This window comes from Macrobrachium nipponense, chromosome 17, assembly GCF_015104395.2.
Source record: "Macrobrachium nipponense isolate FS-2020 chromosome 17, ASM1510439v2, whole genome shotgun sequence".
Lineage (NCBI taxonomy): Eukaryota > Metazoa > Arthropoda > Malacostraca > Decapoda > Palaemonidae > Macrobrachium > Macrobrachium nipponense.
Genome location: NC_087210.1, coordinates 71,833,904 through 71,851,403, shown reverse-complemented (window position 1 = coordinate 71,851,403; position 17,500 = coordinate 71,833,904). Strand labels below are relative to the sequence as shown.

At 37.2% G+C, this 17,500-nt stretch overlaps 1 protein-coding gene across 1 annotated transcript in view; it reads right to left on the bottom strand.

Moving 5' to 3' along the window:
* The window catches only part of LOC135195950 (uncharacterized protein DDB_G0271670-like), a 60,193-nt gene that overhangs the window by 32,228 nt on the left and 10,465 nt on the right, over positions 1-17,500 (bottom strand). Inside the window, exon 3 of the mRNA XM_064222453.1 lies at positions 15,590-16,169. Coding sequence (XP_064078523.1) covers positions 15,590-16,169 — 580 coding nt within the window. The remainder of the gene's footprint in view (positions 1-15,589; positions 16,170-17,500) is intronic.

Sequence of the window (17,500 nt, the reverse complement as noted above, 5' to 3'; positions counted from 1 at the left end):
GCCAAGACCAGTCCAGAATGAAGAGAGGGAAGTTTCTTTATCAAGAGCATTAGAGGGTGGTTGAAGAAGCTGACCCGTCCATGAATAAACCAAACTTGACACTAATTAAAGTGACCATGAATGATGACATACATAAGGCATAAATATACATAGAATTATATATATATATATATTATATATATATATATATATATATATATATATATATGTGTGTGTAGTGTGTGTGGAGGTGTGTTGTTTCTAATGTATGTGTATGTGTGTGTATGGAAAGGGGAATAAGCCAACAGTCTAACTCAACTTTCTCTGAGGAGAAAAAAAACACACACACACACACACATATATATATATATATATATATATATATATATATATGTATATATATATATTATATATGTATGTATGCAGGCACGCGTGGGTGTGTAGGTGGGTGGAGAAACAGACAGATGCTTTCAGACGTAGATTCCTAGTCTAGAAATAATTAAGATTCATTTCTGAATAACCATCAAAGCCAAGTCAAGGAAATTACCAATTAGCAGCAGAAACTGCAATTGTTGTTACATTGGCAAAATCATGAAAAAAAAACGAACATCCCAGATAAGCAATTCCTATTACATTGGCAAAATCATGCAAAAGACGAACACTCCCAGATATGCAATTCCTACTACATTGGCAAAATCATGCAAAAGACGAACAGTCCCAGATATGCAATTCAGATTAATTAAATTAGCAAAATCTTTCTAAAAACGAACAGTCGCAGATATGCAGTTCTTATTAAATGAGCAAAATCTTTCAAACAAACGAACAGTCCCAGATATTCCTATAAGAGAGAGAGAGAGAGAGAGAGAGAGAGGGAGAGAGAGAGAGAGAGAGAGAGAGAGAAACAGAAGCCGCGGTTCTCTCTTCACACAAGGGGTTTAGGGCACAACTGCCCACCTTAAGAGACGTCGTCAAGAAGTCGTTAGACTAGGAATGGTGGCCAAATGAGCCATCTCCTCCCAGCTCTTTAACAAGCACTTTGGAGCCTCCTCTGAGGCACGCCGGGCCATAACAATCATTGGAAGTGTCAAAGAATGATTTTTACGACGGCGAGAGACCTCGCATGAAAAAGGAGAGAAGAAGAAGAATCCTCTCTTTCTAATATGATAATGAGAGTCCTCTCGAATTCGGGTGGTCCCCTCTTATCCAGGCAACCCTTCTTTTTTTTGGCGTTTTATTTTATCTTTCTTTTGTTTTTCTTTTTGTTCCTCTCCGTGCCGTTGCTAATGGAATGGTTAAAACAGTGCTAAATTTCAATAGACGTCAAGCTCAGCAAGGGAAAATGGCCGGTAATGTGCATGTGCTTTGAGGTCGTTATTCCGAATAGCTTTTAAATGTTTCTTTAAGGGGCCTCCTGCTCTGGCGTCGCTGCTGGCTGCTCCCAACCACAGCAACGCATGATTGCCGTATCCAATCCAGCGCGATATAAACTTCATTGGATGAGTCATTCTGATTGCAATGGAAGGCTACGATTACACTAGGCTCCGTGCCCGGTTCAGATACAGAGACGATTCTATTAAGGGATGCCCGAAACATCTCGGAAGGGGATGCTGTTCTGGATGGGCGGTTGAATCTGAGCCGAATCAGACTGATTACTCAAGCGTCTCCATGTCACGTCTATGCCGCATGATTAGAGAAGAAATTTTCATTGCCAATCATATTAATAACAAAGGTTAAAAGATGAGTAACGTGGCTAAGGCACCTTTTTAAACCCCGTAGCCAGAGACTCGTAGTGAAAACCTATCTAGTTCCAAACCTGAAAACCTTAACAAAGTTTGAAGAGAAGACATTTAGAACGTTTTACAGTAATGCAAATGTCTGCTTTTCCCTTATGGAAAGCCTTTAACTCATCGGTATAGAAAACATCTATAAGGTTTCAAAGGAACTTTTCATTAAAACCCAAAGAAAAACTTATAAAAAGATGAATTTAAAGACTATGGTAAAATGTTAAAATGTTATTTCCCAAACTTCTGTGACGATGATGACAACTTATACTCTGTTTTTTTCCATCTGTCCATCCGCCTGTGGTGTTTTTGTATGGTAACACTGCGTTCCGGGCTTTAAATAGTTACGGTATGTTTAAGTTTTAGGTAAATAAAAGGATATCTGGGTGTACAGTTGCAACTGAATGTAACTATCTAAAGCCCGGGACGCAGTGTTACCATACGGAAACACCACAGGCGGATGGACAGATGGAAAAAAACAGAGTATAGGCAATGAAACCATTATAACAGTAGGTGAGGAAATACGCCTTTGGCGAGAAGAATATTTTTTATATAATTCTCCCCCAAGGATTATTAAGCTTTCTAGTTTGGAGAGGTTTGAAAAATCTTGCAGATGACTATAATAAACCTTCAGGTGGAAAAAAAATCCAAATTCTCTGCCAGCAAGACCTTCGAGCTCTGTAGTGAGAAAATACTTGAAACATCAAGAGCAATTCGCCAAAATGTTTCGTTAGAAAAGCAGTTTTTCGTACAGCAGAAACTTGCAAACCTTCAACAAGCAAAATATTTGAAGTTGTCTAGGAGTGAAGCTTCTCACCGTTTACAGGAAATCACCCCACACGCCAACCCCGAAATTACCAGAAGTCCAAGTCTACCGGACACAAAAAAATACTGTTTCCTTATTATTATTATTATTATTATTATTATTATTATTATTATTATTATTATTATTATTATTATTATTATTATTATTATTATTATTATTATACTGTTGCCACTTAAAATATAATCCCAGCTGGAAAATCAGAAAGCTATAAGCCCAACAGGGAAGGAGGTAGCTTATTACGGGAAAAGAAATACAAAAAGTGAGGAATCATCTATATTGAGATATAACTATTAACCTATGACGCAATACAAAACTTGAAACTCCAGCGATTCAGCTACAAGCCAAGGGAAGATCATCCAATAATTTGGTCACAGCTGGTACAAAACTTTTAGAAAACTGAAACCTTGTAGAAATACGATTTTGCTTCTTAGAGCAGAAAAAAACTACTTTCTCTTGAGACATTCTATGACGTGAATAGCAAGACTGGAAGAGAAACATCAAAATTCCTTCAGCTTATTAGCTTCAGTATTCCCAATTATTACTTTCTATGATATGCTTTTCATTGGATAATAGTTACTACAAATGGCTACCTCTCCCTACCTTTTTATCAAAAGATAGACTTTTCTTTTATGCATTTTTGGTCCACAGAATTTTAACATTTGGGCCAAACAGGACATAGAAGTGACTGGTTTCATACAATTATTCACCCTATTGTCATTCGAGTATAAAGTATATGAACATATTTTAGGTAGCAGCAAAATTAGAACTAAAATAGGAATTCCAAGCTTCACAACAAGTGGGTAAAGCTTGCGTCTCCATAAGTTCCAATGCTGTTATTTGCAATCAGATCTGTCACATCACAAAGTAGCACAGATCAAAGAATGACAACAACCTTCCACACTGATGTAACAACGAATGTTCACGTAGTTATTGCTCCAAGTGCAAAAAATATAATTGCATTTGCTTCTACTATAGATAACCTACTTACAGCCACTTACTAACAAGAAAAACCCTAACAAAGTATTCTGATGAACAGCGCGCAATTTCAGATAATACAAGTATTGAAAACATGAGCCATTTAAGAGTCAAGTATCATGTTATGTTTACAGGGCGCGTTCACTACGGTTTTTATGTCCTGTTGCTCGGAAAGTTCGCCATGAAGTTCACTATGCGGTTATTGTAATGGCTATGGCATAATGTATGCAAAATTAGTCAAATCATAAATTTCTTTGCCTTAATTATAGCATATCAAATTACCCCTTTCTTAGCCAGTGCTATAAAATTAGGAAAAAGCGGCAATTTCTCTCAGCTGATAAAATTTCTCCTAAGACTGGATTAATAACCTCGTAATCAACGAAGGATACCATGCTAGTTTTTTTTCTGATTCTCTCCCCAACCCACCACCCCCTCCCCTCTCTCTCTCTCTCTCTCTCTCTCTCTCTCTCTCTCTCTTTCCTGAAGAGCAGTTCACAGAGTTATCGCAGCGCCGTAATCATCTTCTTGTAAATGTCCCAATTAAGATGACGAATGAACCTCGTGCAATGTAACCTCCAGCAGCCGGACGCTGCTCATTTTCTCTCTGTCTCTCTCTCTCTCTCTCTCTCTCTTCTTCTTCTTCTTCTTCTTCTTCAAACTCTCGTACAGTTTATATCTTGTAATTTGCAGCGGTTTTATGCTCCAGAAGTAGCCTTCCTTCACTGCCCAGTTCCACGTCTCGATTCACCTCTCTCTCTCTCTCTCTCTCTCTCTCTCTCTCTCTCTCTCTCTCTCTCTCTCTCTCTCTTAGTCCTGCCGGTCATATGAGTATAGATTCTACTTATGATGTCTAAAGAATATTTGTGACAATATGCGCTAAGGATCACTGTTGTTAATTTTGGATTCGAAAATATTTGTGGCAGTATCTGATAGTGAACAGCATCTCTCTCTCTCTCTCTCTCTCTCTCTCTCTCTCTCTCTCTCTCAAATCGTCCAGGTGATATAAGTCTAGAGTCTAAATATGATGTCTTGACTCAATTTTTTGTTTTGTGTTTAGAATCCAAAATATTTGTGACAACATGTGAAAGTGAACAGTATACCCGGGCCCCCCGCCCCCCCCCCCCCCTCTCTCTCTCTCTCTCTCTCTCTCTCTCTCTCTCTCGCTCTCTCTCTCTCTCTTCTTGCCGATCATAAGAGTCTAGATTCTACCTATGATGTCTTAACACAATTTTTGGGGGGATTCCAAAATATTTGTAACAGTATTTGATATTCAACAGTACCTGTCCCTATCGCTTTATCTGTCTCTAATTAGGCATTTAAATCTAATTATTGATCAAAGAATCTTAACAAAATACCTCATGTATTTAATTAGCAAAATATTTACATCAAAATTTTTTTTACTAACACCCGGCCCCCTATAACCCCCCGTCTCTCTCTCTCTCTCTCTCTCTCTCTCTCTCTCTAAAGCCGAAATTATGTGATCTTAATTTGAGATCAACGAAGAAAAACATTCTATGTTAAAGTTGTAATGATAACTACAACATGGGTTTATTTACTGATTTACTCTTATCAAATTGTACATGGTTGCAGGTAGGTTATTCATACTGAAAATGTTCGTATTTATCGCTGAAGTTAATTCTGATAAATATTCAGAAAATTAGAAAGACCTAAAATGAAGAATCTTTACATACAATTATAATTTTGAATGGATCACGAGCACAACCCTATCTTCCCAAAATCGAATTGGCCATTTTCTCGAAACCAATCATGAATACCGGTTCAGGTAAAGGTGAAAACGGGGGATATTCGACCCAAAATCCGTAGCAAATGACGCTTGATCACGCGTCGATGGGGAAATGTTCCTAGTTAGCGGGTCATACATGAATTTCTGATGTCTGTTATTCAGATAAGGGTTTCAAAAACGAAAAAAAGGGGGAGAGAGAAAGAGAGAGCGAAAAACACTGATAAAAAAAGAGAGCTACAAGGAGTTACAGGGATTAGGGTGTCTCAATGACTTGTTAGTTCATCCGAGGAGAAATCGTGTGCTCACTTACCTCTAAGAGCAGGTTTTACTGTTCATTCACAATGTCCTAATGATTTTGTCTAGCTTTCTTTCAAACTCTTCCACACTGTAGCTGTTTACAACTTCTGGTGGCAGTTTATTCCATGTGTCACATATCTAAAGAAGTTCCCACAATAGGATGTGTTGTATCTCTTCAGTTCTAGTTTCCATCCATTATTTCTTGTCTGGTTTGCGTTAAACGCAAAGAGAGAGAGAGAGAGAGAGAGAGAGAGAGAGAGAGAGAGAGAGAGAGAGAGAGAGAGAGGGGTGGGGGAAATAGGTAAAGTTTAGACTTTGGTTACCGATTATTTTTGGGGGGTGGGGACCCATATTCAACTGTCAGAAATGTTTACCAATTCTTAGCTTGCTTTTAATGCATGACTCATTAACTAAGTGTATACAGAGCTGGGCTGACAGACACACAGGCAGACTTAATGAATGGAGGGGAGGATAATACAATGATATAACGAAAATCGCCATTACGAGATTTATAAGCTTCCCTGATTTCATTTAGTGGGACGACAAAGAATATCGGAGTGAAACTAGTAGCGATGATGAGGAAAGCTGTGAAATTCTAGCATATGCATTTGGAACGGAAGTAGTAACACCTGCATGGCTACTGATATATATATATATATATATATATATATATATATATATATATATATATATATATATGTGTGTGTATATATACTTTATATATCTATATATTATATATATATATATACTATATATATATATATATATATATATATATATATCAGTAGCCATGCAGGTGTTACTACTTCCGTTCCAAATGCATATACTAGAATTTCACAGCTTTCCTCATCATCGCTACTAGTTTCACTTCGATATTCTTTGTCGTCCCACTAAATGAAATCAGGGAAGCTTATAAATCTCGTAATGGCGATTTTCGTTTATATCATTGTATTGTCCTCCCCTCCATTCATTAAGTCTGCCTGCGTGTCTGTCAGCCCAGCTCTGTACACTATCTCTCTCTCTCTCTCTCTCTCTCTCTCTCTCTCTCTCTCTCTCTCTCTCTCTCTCTCTATATATATATATATATATATATATATATATATATATATATATATATATATATATATATATATATATATTTATATAGATAGATAGATAGATAGATAGATAGATAGATAGATATATATGTACATATATATATATATATATATATATATATATATATATATATATATATATATATATATATATGTGTGTGTGTGCGTGTGTGTGTGTGTACATAAATATATATGTGTGTGTGTTTGAGTGTGTGTACGTGTGCGCGTGCGTGTATGTGTACGCTATTCATGCAGCGAAGCCGCATGCAAAAATGAAGAGCGGCGTGAAAATGGAAAAACGGTGAGCCGCGGTTGGATCCGAGTGTATAGTAAAATGAATCCGATAAGCGTCAGAGGATGAGTTGTTTAAGCCGCTCAATCAGCTTGCAATTTGCTTTCAATCTGCTTTGCTGTCTACCAACAATCAAGCTTGCATAGCATCAAGAGATTAACGTTTATAATTGCATCTTATTTCCACTAAATTGGTCGGGTGTTTGTGAGAGCGTCGTAGTACGCGCTCTCTCTCTCTCGCCTTATCTCCTCTTCCTGCCCACACTTCTTTCTCTCTCTGTTTGTTTCGTTTGTTTGTTTGTTTGGGTTCGTTAGTTTGTTTGTGTTCGTTCTTTCGTTTGTTTGTTCACTGACGGACAACAACCATAGCATAGGGGCTTGACGCTTTAAACGCGTCTCTCTCTCTCTCTCTCTCTCTTTCTCTCTCTCTCTCTCTCTCTCTCTCTCTCTCTCTCTGTGTGTGTTCATTCGCTCATGCGTCATGTTCTAATATCAGCTCTTTCACTTGATTTTTTTTTCATTGATGAATATGAATGTTTCTTTCTCATTTAAGTTGAATTTTATAATAAGTTGCATAATTAGAGGTGTTAGCAGTAATCTTTCATTAAGGAAGTCTTCCATATAATTTGTTTTAATTTAACAGGTATTCATCTCATACAGAGGTGCGTGCACTCTATTTAAACCGACCAAGAAGTAAAGTTATTTATCATCAGACGTTTCGTGGAAAAAACTAAAACAAAAATGCGCTCGATTTCTCTTAATTATAACTTGACCCATTATCACAATGTTACAATAAATCTTAACGAAAAGGCCGACGAATTTCACAAAAAAAAGGGGGATTCGAAATTCCATTTAAATCTATAAATCTAAAAATAGCAATGAACTGACTTTATAAACGCTTGTATATGAAGAAATGCAAAGGTAATGCAACCAACACATAATTTTGCTTGGCTTTTGTTTTGCCGCGCATTTAACGAATGTAAATGTGAGTATGGACAGTACACTAAAATTTTCATATACATAAACTGACACTGTGAATATATATACATACATACTATATATATATATATATATATATATATATATATATATATATGTGTGTGTGTGTGTGTGTGTATGATGTACATATATATATATATATATATATATATATATATATATATATATATATATATATATATATATATTTATATATATATATATATATATATATATATATATGAGAGAGAGAGAGAGAGTGAGAGAGAGAGAGAGGAGAGCTAAGAAACCATATTTTCTTGTTGTTAATTGTATGTTACAAAAAAAGCGTTATTAGCTTCAGTCATGACTTGAACGGATGCTTTTATGCAATGTATATTTGTACCCTTTAGCAACCAAATAAAACCCGGACTAATTCCTTCTCGCTTTACGTAAACCTGATGAAACGGAGGACGGGAAAGAGAACGCGACATAAAAGACGCAATGACACAAAAAAGAAATAAAAAACGTTCAGAAGCACCGCAAACGTTTAACGTAAACTTTCACTCGATAAACGCTGCAGTAAATCATAATCCCCCAAACGTTCATTAACTGTTAATAATACGTAAATCACTGCATCTTTTTCTACCCCCTTTTTTCCCCCGCCACCGAAACGGAAAGCCAAAAGACTTGACCCCTGTCCTTGGAAGGGCCGTCATCAAACGGAGTTTTCCCATGGTGAATTTTATACGGAGATTATGAGAAATTTACCATGAGATGGGCGAAAAACAGTTCGCTCTACTGCTTCTTATGGAACGCGAAGACGGGGAAGTATTACGAAATGATTTGTCAGCCTGTTTGATGGTGTAGGGAACGAACCCATATACCTTGAAACTTATAACCTTAATTATATAATAATATAGTAGACTTTACTGGTTACTTATGCCAGTATAAAAATAATCTACTGGTCAACTATAACAGTATACATAAAGAACTTACTGGTCACTTATAACATTATATATGTAGGATCTTTCGGTCACTTATAACAGTAGACATAGACTCTACTGGTAACTTATAACAGTAAGTATAGAATCTCTTTGTTGTCACTTATAGCAGTATACATAGGCTCTACTGGTCGCTTACAACAGTATACCTACGCTCTACTGGTCTCTTATAACAGTACGCATATAGAACTTACTGGTCACTTATAGCAGTAAATATAGAATCGATTAGTAACTTATGACAGTACTTATAGAATCTACTGGTCACTTATGACATTATATATAAGAATCTACTTGTCAATTATGGCAGCATATATACAGAACATACCATTCACTGATAAAAAATATAGTATATGGAATGTACTGGTCACTTATGACAGTATATATAGAATCTACTGGTCACTTATGAAAATACGTATATATAGAATCTACTGGTCACTTATAAAAGTATACATAGACTGTACTGGTCACTTATAACAATATATATAGAATCTATTGGTCAATTATGACGTATATATATAGAACCAACTAGTCACTTATAACAGTATACATAGATTCTACTGCTCACTTATAATAGTATACATAGATTCTACTGGTCAATTATAACAGTATACATAGACTATTGGTCACTTATGACAGTATATATAGAATCTACTGGTCACTTATGACAGTTTATATAGTACCTACTGGCCACTCAATACAGTATATATAGAATCTACTGGTCACTTATAACAGTATACATAGACTCTACTGGTCACATATAACAGTATACATAAACTCTACTGGTCACATATAACAGTATACATAGACTACTGGTCATTTATAACAGTATATATTACGAGGGCCTCAGAACCAGAGAGTTGTAAATGCCACCCCCACCAGTATCGAGTTAGGCATACCAGTAGATTTGGCAACGTTTCCTCTGTCTATTTGTAGCATTTCTATGCTATTCAGGAGTTTCAAAAAGGTCGAAATCCTTACTTGAGCAGTTAGAATTATCGATTTTGTCTACATGAATGCACGTGGTGTCGCGCAGAGGTTACAGCCTCATAAGAGCTCAGTTAGAACCACAAGGAAGCACGTTGGTAGCGCAAGAGTGAGCCAATGAGAGCGCGCGTTACTAAGCGGGTAGTCAGTTCTAAGCCAATCAGCATTTTTCCCCATAAGGCGCCCGTAAGTGTCGGCCAATCACCGCACAGTTTACAATCTCGATTATGACAATTAGTCGCCCACCCTCCCCACCTCCCCTTATTTTCAAGTTCTTTAGCGGATGTACAGTAATTTCATGGTGAGTACAGATTAAAATATTGATTTTCTTAGAGAAGTAGTTGTGAGTGCAGCAGTATTATTTTACTATCATTTTTTTGTGTTTGATTATTATTTTGATATTGGTGGTGATTATTTTAATGGCTAAACATTATGATGATGGAATGTTATCATGGTCAACATCACTATTACTAATATTACTGTATTATCATTATTATTTGCTATTATCATTAATAATATTAATATCAATACACTTATTATTATTATTATTATTATTATTATTATTAGTATAACATCCATGACTGTTATACCACGAAAGTATTTTCATGGTGAGTACACATTTTATCATCATTATTATTATTATCAATATCATTAACCAATATTACTGTATTACCATTATTATGGATATTATTATATTATATTTTATTATTATTATTTTATTATTATTAGTTATTATTATTATTATATTCTATCTCGGTGCTGTTATAAAACGAATATAATAACACTTTATTATCCTTTTATACATTTAATTATGGTTTAAGTGCTGGTTATGAATAAAATATACACAAATGTGAGGGGTTAGGCGTACATTTTGAATGCTAGCGCACAAGCGCACCCCACAATTTTTTTTTTTTTTCACAAAATATTTATAAAGGGTAGGGCTTTCATATGAAACTTAGTTTAAATCAATATCTTTCTTAGAAGCAGAGTAATGAATGCTAGACTTTGAGGGCAATTTACTCATTTTTTAAAAAGTGGCGTTTACCACCTTGTGGTTCTGAGGCCCTCATATAGAATCTACTAGTCACTTATGACAGTATATATAGACTTTACTGGTCACTTATAACAGTAAACATAGACTCTGTTGGTCACCTAAAACAGTAAATATAGAATCTGCTAGCACTTATGACAGTATGTATAGAATCTGCTGGTTACTTACAGAAGTATCTATACAATCTACGGGTCACTACTGGTCACATATAACAGTATATATGGCATCTACTAGTCACTTATAAAAGTAATACATGTATATATAGAATCCACTGGCCACTCATGGAAGTATATATAGAATCCACGGGTCACTATTTTCTAACAGATACGTATGTATAGTTGTAATAAAAACAATTCCCTCTCAACTTCTCGATTTCCTCACACTTTTTGCATACGTTTGTCACTACGAATGACGCCAGAAAAATATCCTAGTAAATAATCGATTACTTAGTCGTCACTACAGAGCCTAAGATCCAAATGAAGAACGACGGGCGATGTTCGTCGGGCAAATATATTTCACGTCGACAATTCCCGCGCGAAATTTTCCTACTTTACAGTTCCTGTTGTGCAAGATACTCGGTTGTCGAGCAGGAAGATAGTTAGCTTGTGCGTCCGCATTTCTGAATAAACACCATCCTTAGCGATCTAGTCTCCATAAGAGTTTCTGTGTCAGTGCGTAAGGCTTCTGAATTTTGACGTAGGTGTGTAATCGTCAATTTTAACGTGCGCAGAATTCAAGGCCGTGATTTAAAGTCTCCCTCGTTATTTTCCACCGTCCTCGGGTGCGCATGCGTGCATGTGAGCGGAAGGAACTCGTATTTTAGCGAAGGTTTAAAAGGGTATAATGGACTTTCATGAAACACTTGGAGATGATAGCTATATTTAGCGGAGGTGGCACCGGTTGCTTAACAACTGTACAATGATCTTATTGCTCTTCTTACGTATAAAGATTACAAGAGTTTCGACACTTGATTGGCTCCTAGGGCAACTGGAGTGTATAGAATCATTCTATAATATAGATGAGACACGCAGATGGACGGAGTTTGCATAAAATTGAGTGAAGATGCGATATCTGATGAACAAGTGACTTTTTTCATTTTTCTTTTTTTTAATTCTATTTTTTTTTTTTTTTTTTTTTTTTGTGCGTGTGTCTCCTCAAACGAAGAATGACGGAGAGCAAAGTAGAATTTTGAATAGTTTTCTGTGTATTTGAAAAAGAGAATTGCTTCGAAGAAAAGAGTTCTTGCTCCATTAAGTACAAGTTATTTAAAACAAAAATGAATCAGTCGGCATTCTGTACAGAAGACAATACAATTCGTTTCACACCCAATTCTTAAGAAAGTAAAAGCAATAAAGTTATCTCATGTTTGTGAATGTTCAAAACTCATCAAAATTAATCACTCAGTAGGTTGAATTTAAATAAATAAAATTCTATATTAAGAAAGGAAGTACAAGATGCTGAGATGTTTTTGTTTTTGATGCAAAAGAAAAAGAAAAAGCTTAGGCAAATGAGTCGCTTTGTTCCAGTTCAAAATCTCATTTGTTCGGGTAAAATTTCCTCTACGTCATGATGACATTTGAAAAAAACATTATACGCATGTAGCATCAGAGAGAAGTATTACCGGGAATGGCATAATTAAATTTCATTGAATTAATTTTTTGCAAAATTAAGACTCAGTTTCCTATGGGATATCGTCTACAACGATGTCGACATGTAAAATAGAATCTATGGCGCGTATTGTTTAAGATTTTTGGTCTAAAGACACTATCTTGAGTAATTTAACATTTCAACAAAAATTATGTAGTGTATTGTTGATTTCCACGCGCATGCGCACGCAAACACAATCACCCATCAAGGCGAAGATGGAATAATATCGATACTAGGTACATGATCTAAATTTGACAGGAATACGTACGGCAGAGCCGATTTTAATTCACATATCGCTAGATAGCTGAGTAGTCAGTCACAGTATATTGTTGTTTCTAAAGAAAAAAAATAACATAAAAAATAAAATAATGATAATAATAATAATAAAATAATATGAATAAAAATGAAATGATAATTGAAATACGAATAAATAAATAAATAAATAACTAAAAATCAAATAAAATAATACTAGTTAAAACAAAAATAAAAATAATAAAAATAAAAAATGAAAAAAATAACATTAAAAACAAGCCATGGTTCGAATCCTGGCCGGGGCAGAGGTGCTTATCATTTATAATTCCCTTGCGTGTAAGTAATTCCCACGGTATAGTGGATTCGATAATGAGCAATATTTGAGACTTTATATATTATACATACATGCACAAATTTATATATATATATATATATATATATATATATATATATATATATTTATATATATATATATGTTTGTGTGTGTGTGTTTGTGTGAATCTTTATCATATCACCTTGATTCGTATGCATGCATTAAGCTTGAAATGTCTTGTAATATCCAACTCGCTCTACCTCGGAATTAACATATTTTCATATATGTTAACCGAAAGGGAATTTTTTAGTTGGTAATTATCATCAACTAAAGAAATTCCCCTTCGCTTAACATATATGAAAATATACTAATTCCGAGGTAGAGCGAATTGGATATTGAAGGACATTTGTAGCTTAATGCATATATATGTATGTATATATGTGTGTGTACACATGTATACCTATACAGAGTCCCATGCTAATGCATTAAACCAGATGCATTGCGTGTTCCGTCCGCTAAATGCCAGCAGGTTTGCCTCGAAAAAAAAATTTAAAAGATAACCACCGAACACATTACGTCTCTCCTTTCAATACCTAATCGTTTCCGACTGTCAAGGAATGACAATACAATCGCACCAGATTTAAAAAAAAAAAAAAAAAAAAACATGTAAAAAAAAAGAATTAGGTTCGCAGACTCCCCGGTGGTCTCTGTTCCATCACCCAGCAAACAATTCGGTGCCACTATCTCCATAAGGGGAATTGGATACGGTTGCCACTCATGGCCAGGAACATATTTTATCAAAGTCATTTGAGCCGCTTTTGAAGGTACTATAATACGTGTGTGTGTGTGTGTGTGTGTGTGTGTGCGGCCGTGTCAGAGGTTACATAACAAGAGACTGTATCTTTCTGGAGAGAGAGAGATAGAGAGAGGATGTTTTGAATTTGACAAAGTATGTAAAGAGTTTCTTTCGTGAAGAGCAGCTTTGTATAATTTCTTTTCCTTTTCATGTATGTCACTGGGCGAGTAATAATTATTAGACCTCCTTTTAATCTTAATTTCTAAGTGATTCAACAACATCGTCTCTTCTTCCTCAATCTCTCTCTCTCTCTCTCTCTTCTCTCTCTCTCTCTCTCTCATCCAGATTTTTTGACGGAGATTCCCCATTCCTTTCTGTATAATGAAGATATCACATTTTTCTAATCGTTACCGTTTCTGTATTTCATTTGATGCCACCATGAAACATATATATTAATTACCGTTTATCCCGCTCTCTCTCTCTCTCTCTCTCTCTCTCTCTCTCCCCCCATTTTTGTATACCATAATGAAGCATATACTATGAAAATTTTTCTGTTTTTGTATTTCATTTGATGTCACCATGAAACATATATATTAATTACCATTTATCTCTCTCTCTCTCTCTCTCTCTCTCTCTCTCTCTCTCTCTCTCTCTCTCTCTCTTCCCCTTTTTGTATAGCATAATGAAACATATAACATGGCAATTTTTTTTCTCTCTCTCCATTCCCATTTTTGCATGCCATAATGAAACATGTTCTATGACAATCTCTCTCTCGCTCTCCCTCTCTCTCTCTCTCTCTCTCTCTCTCTCTCTCTCTCTTTTTCTCTTCCCCCAACCCTCGCCCCCCTTTTTGCGTTTCCCTATCCCCCACCCGCCTCCCTCCCCCCTCAGACCAGCCGTCACCTGGCAGGCGATATAATAGGTTAGCAGTGACGTGATCACGAGGTGTTGGGGATCCTTACAAAAGGAGGTACGAGTCGTCCTTTCTTCAATGACAAATGAAGACTGATGGCGCCTTCGCCCCGACTCATTTCGAGGGCGACCTTACCAGTGTGAGGTGGTGTTGGGGATCCTCACAAAAGGGGTAGAGTCCGTCCTTTCTTCAATGACCAAAATGAAGACTGATGGCGCCTTCGCCCCGACTCATTTCGAGGGCGACCTTACCAGTGTGGATGGTGTTTCTGAGGAAGGAGGAGGAAGAGGAGGAGGTAGAGGTGGAGGAGGAGGAGGTAGAGGAGGAGGAGGTAGAGGTAGAGGTGGAGTAGAAAGAGGAAAGGAGGAGGAAGAGGAGGAGGAGGAAGAGGTGGAGTAGAAAGTGGAGAGGAGGAGGAGGAAAAGGAGGAGGAGGAGGAGGAGAAGGTAGAGGTGAAGAGGAGGTAGGAGGAGGTAGAGGTGGAGGAGGAAGAGATGGAATGGAAAGAGGAGAGGAGGAGGAGGAGGAGGAGGAGGAGGAGGAGATAGAGGAGGAGTAGGAAGAGGAGGAGGTAGAGGGAGTCAGGAAGAGGAGGAGGTAGAGGAGGGGAGGAGGGGGAGGGTGGAGGAAGAGGAGAGGAGGATTAGGAAGAGGAGGAGGCTTATTTCGAGGGCGACCTTACCAGTGAGGATGGTGTTTGTGAAGGAGGAGGAGGAGGAAGAAGAGGAGGAGGAGGAGGAGGAGAAAAGGTAGAGGAAGATGAGGAGGAGGATAGGTAGGTGGAGGAGGAAGAGATGGAATAGAAACGGTGGAGGAGGAAGGAGGATGGAATAGAAATAGAGGAGGAGTAGGAAGAGGAGGAGGTAAAGGAGGAAGAGGTAGAGGAGGAGGAGGTGGAGGAGGGGGAGGAGGAGGAGGTAGAGGTGGAGGAGGAAGAGGTGGAGTAGGAAGAGGCGAGGAAGAGGAGGAGGAGATAGAGGAGGAGTAGGAAGAGGAGGAGGTAGAGGAGGAGGAGGAGGAGGAAGAGGAGGAGTAGGAAGAGGAAGTCGGGTCACTGCAGAGTGAGAGAGAAGGAGAACAGGAGGAAGAGGGAGGAGGAGGAGGAAGAGGTGGAGTAGAAAGTGGAGAGGAGGAGGAAGAAAAGGAGGAGAAGGTAGAAGTGGAATAGGAGTAAGAGATGGAGTAGAAAGAGGAGAGGAGGGGAGGAGGAAGAGAAGGAGGAGGAGGAGGAAGAGGAGGAGTAGGAAGAGGAAGTCGGGTCACTGCAGAGTGAGAGAGAAGGAGAACAGGAGGAAGAGGGAATGTGGTCGCAAAGGGTCATGTTCCTTGTACAGATCTGGAGGTTCTGAATACCTGTTCTGTAATGGATTCTCGGTGGTAGACGACGGTATTAAGAGGAGTTACTTTCAATGACACTGATATAAAAGCGGGAGACTTATAAGTAGCAGTAATAATAATAATAATAATGATTATTTATCTAAAAGCTATTACCGGTCTGACGGTACTAATAGGAGTTATACTTCCAACGACACTGATAAAACAGCGGAAGACTTATAAGTAGCAGCAATAATAATAATATTAATATAATACTAATGATAAGTTGGCAAAAACTATTACCTATCTGTCTGAGTTTTAGCTTCTGCATGGCGATTTTAACAAAATTTCAGGTTTTTGGTGAATCTGAGTTAAGTGCACTTGTTCAAAAAACTCACAAATCATATGAATCAGTTCATGAAGCAAAAAATATCATTATTTTTTTCATTTCGGCATTCGCACGCAAGAAACGTTCATAGCATTGTATTAACTAAAAAGATGAATAAAGACGTAAATCCAGTAGTATCATACACTGAATCGTCAGTATCTTCATTTTAAAACGCAACGTTTACCATTATATCTCGTCTATTCTGTGTGCAACCGTGATGGTCTATGAATAATGATCTCACGTTTACCCTTGTCTAATAGCTCGGGACCAGCCTAGAGCCTGTAAATACAGGCCCATGTAAAAGCAGGCAGAATGAAGGTATCTCGTAGTCTTGGCCCTTTTGCATAACCCCCTCTTCTTTTTGTCAGTGTTTGGCTCTTTTACTGGTTTCTTACCGACGAAGTTGATGCGCATATTTCTGCGTATAATAAACGTCTCGAAACATCGCATTGCATTTTAGCTGAAGTAGAAAACCAGGAAATTTCCATTCATAAACAGCTTTACACAAAAGATTAAAATTTCACGACGCACCTTATTTTGATAAAGGGTGTTCAATTCAAGCGTATGCAGAGAAAGTCATAAAACGGATTTTTTATTCAGACTTCGTTTGGCCTAACCTTTTATCATAGAAGTGTCTCGCGTCATTGCTTCTTTTGATCTACATATTGGGTAAAACCTATCCATTCCTAAAACATCCGTGTACTAACTTCTCCTGTCTTCCAAAGTCTTCCTATCTCAAGGACTTTCTTCTGGTTCTCTGGACTACTCCAGGTCATTTATCTATAAAGATGATAGTTCCCTCTCACCAGAACAGACCATTTACCTATTATAGTTATAACGGTTGGAGACAGCAAACCTCGGCCGAGCTTGGGCAATCTACTGGTGGCCACC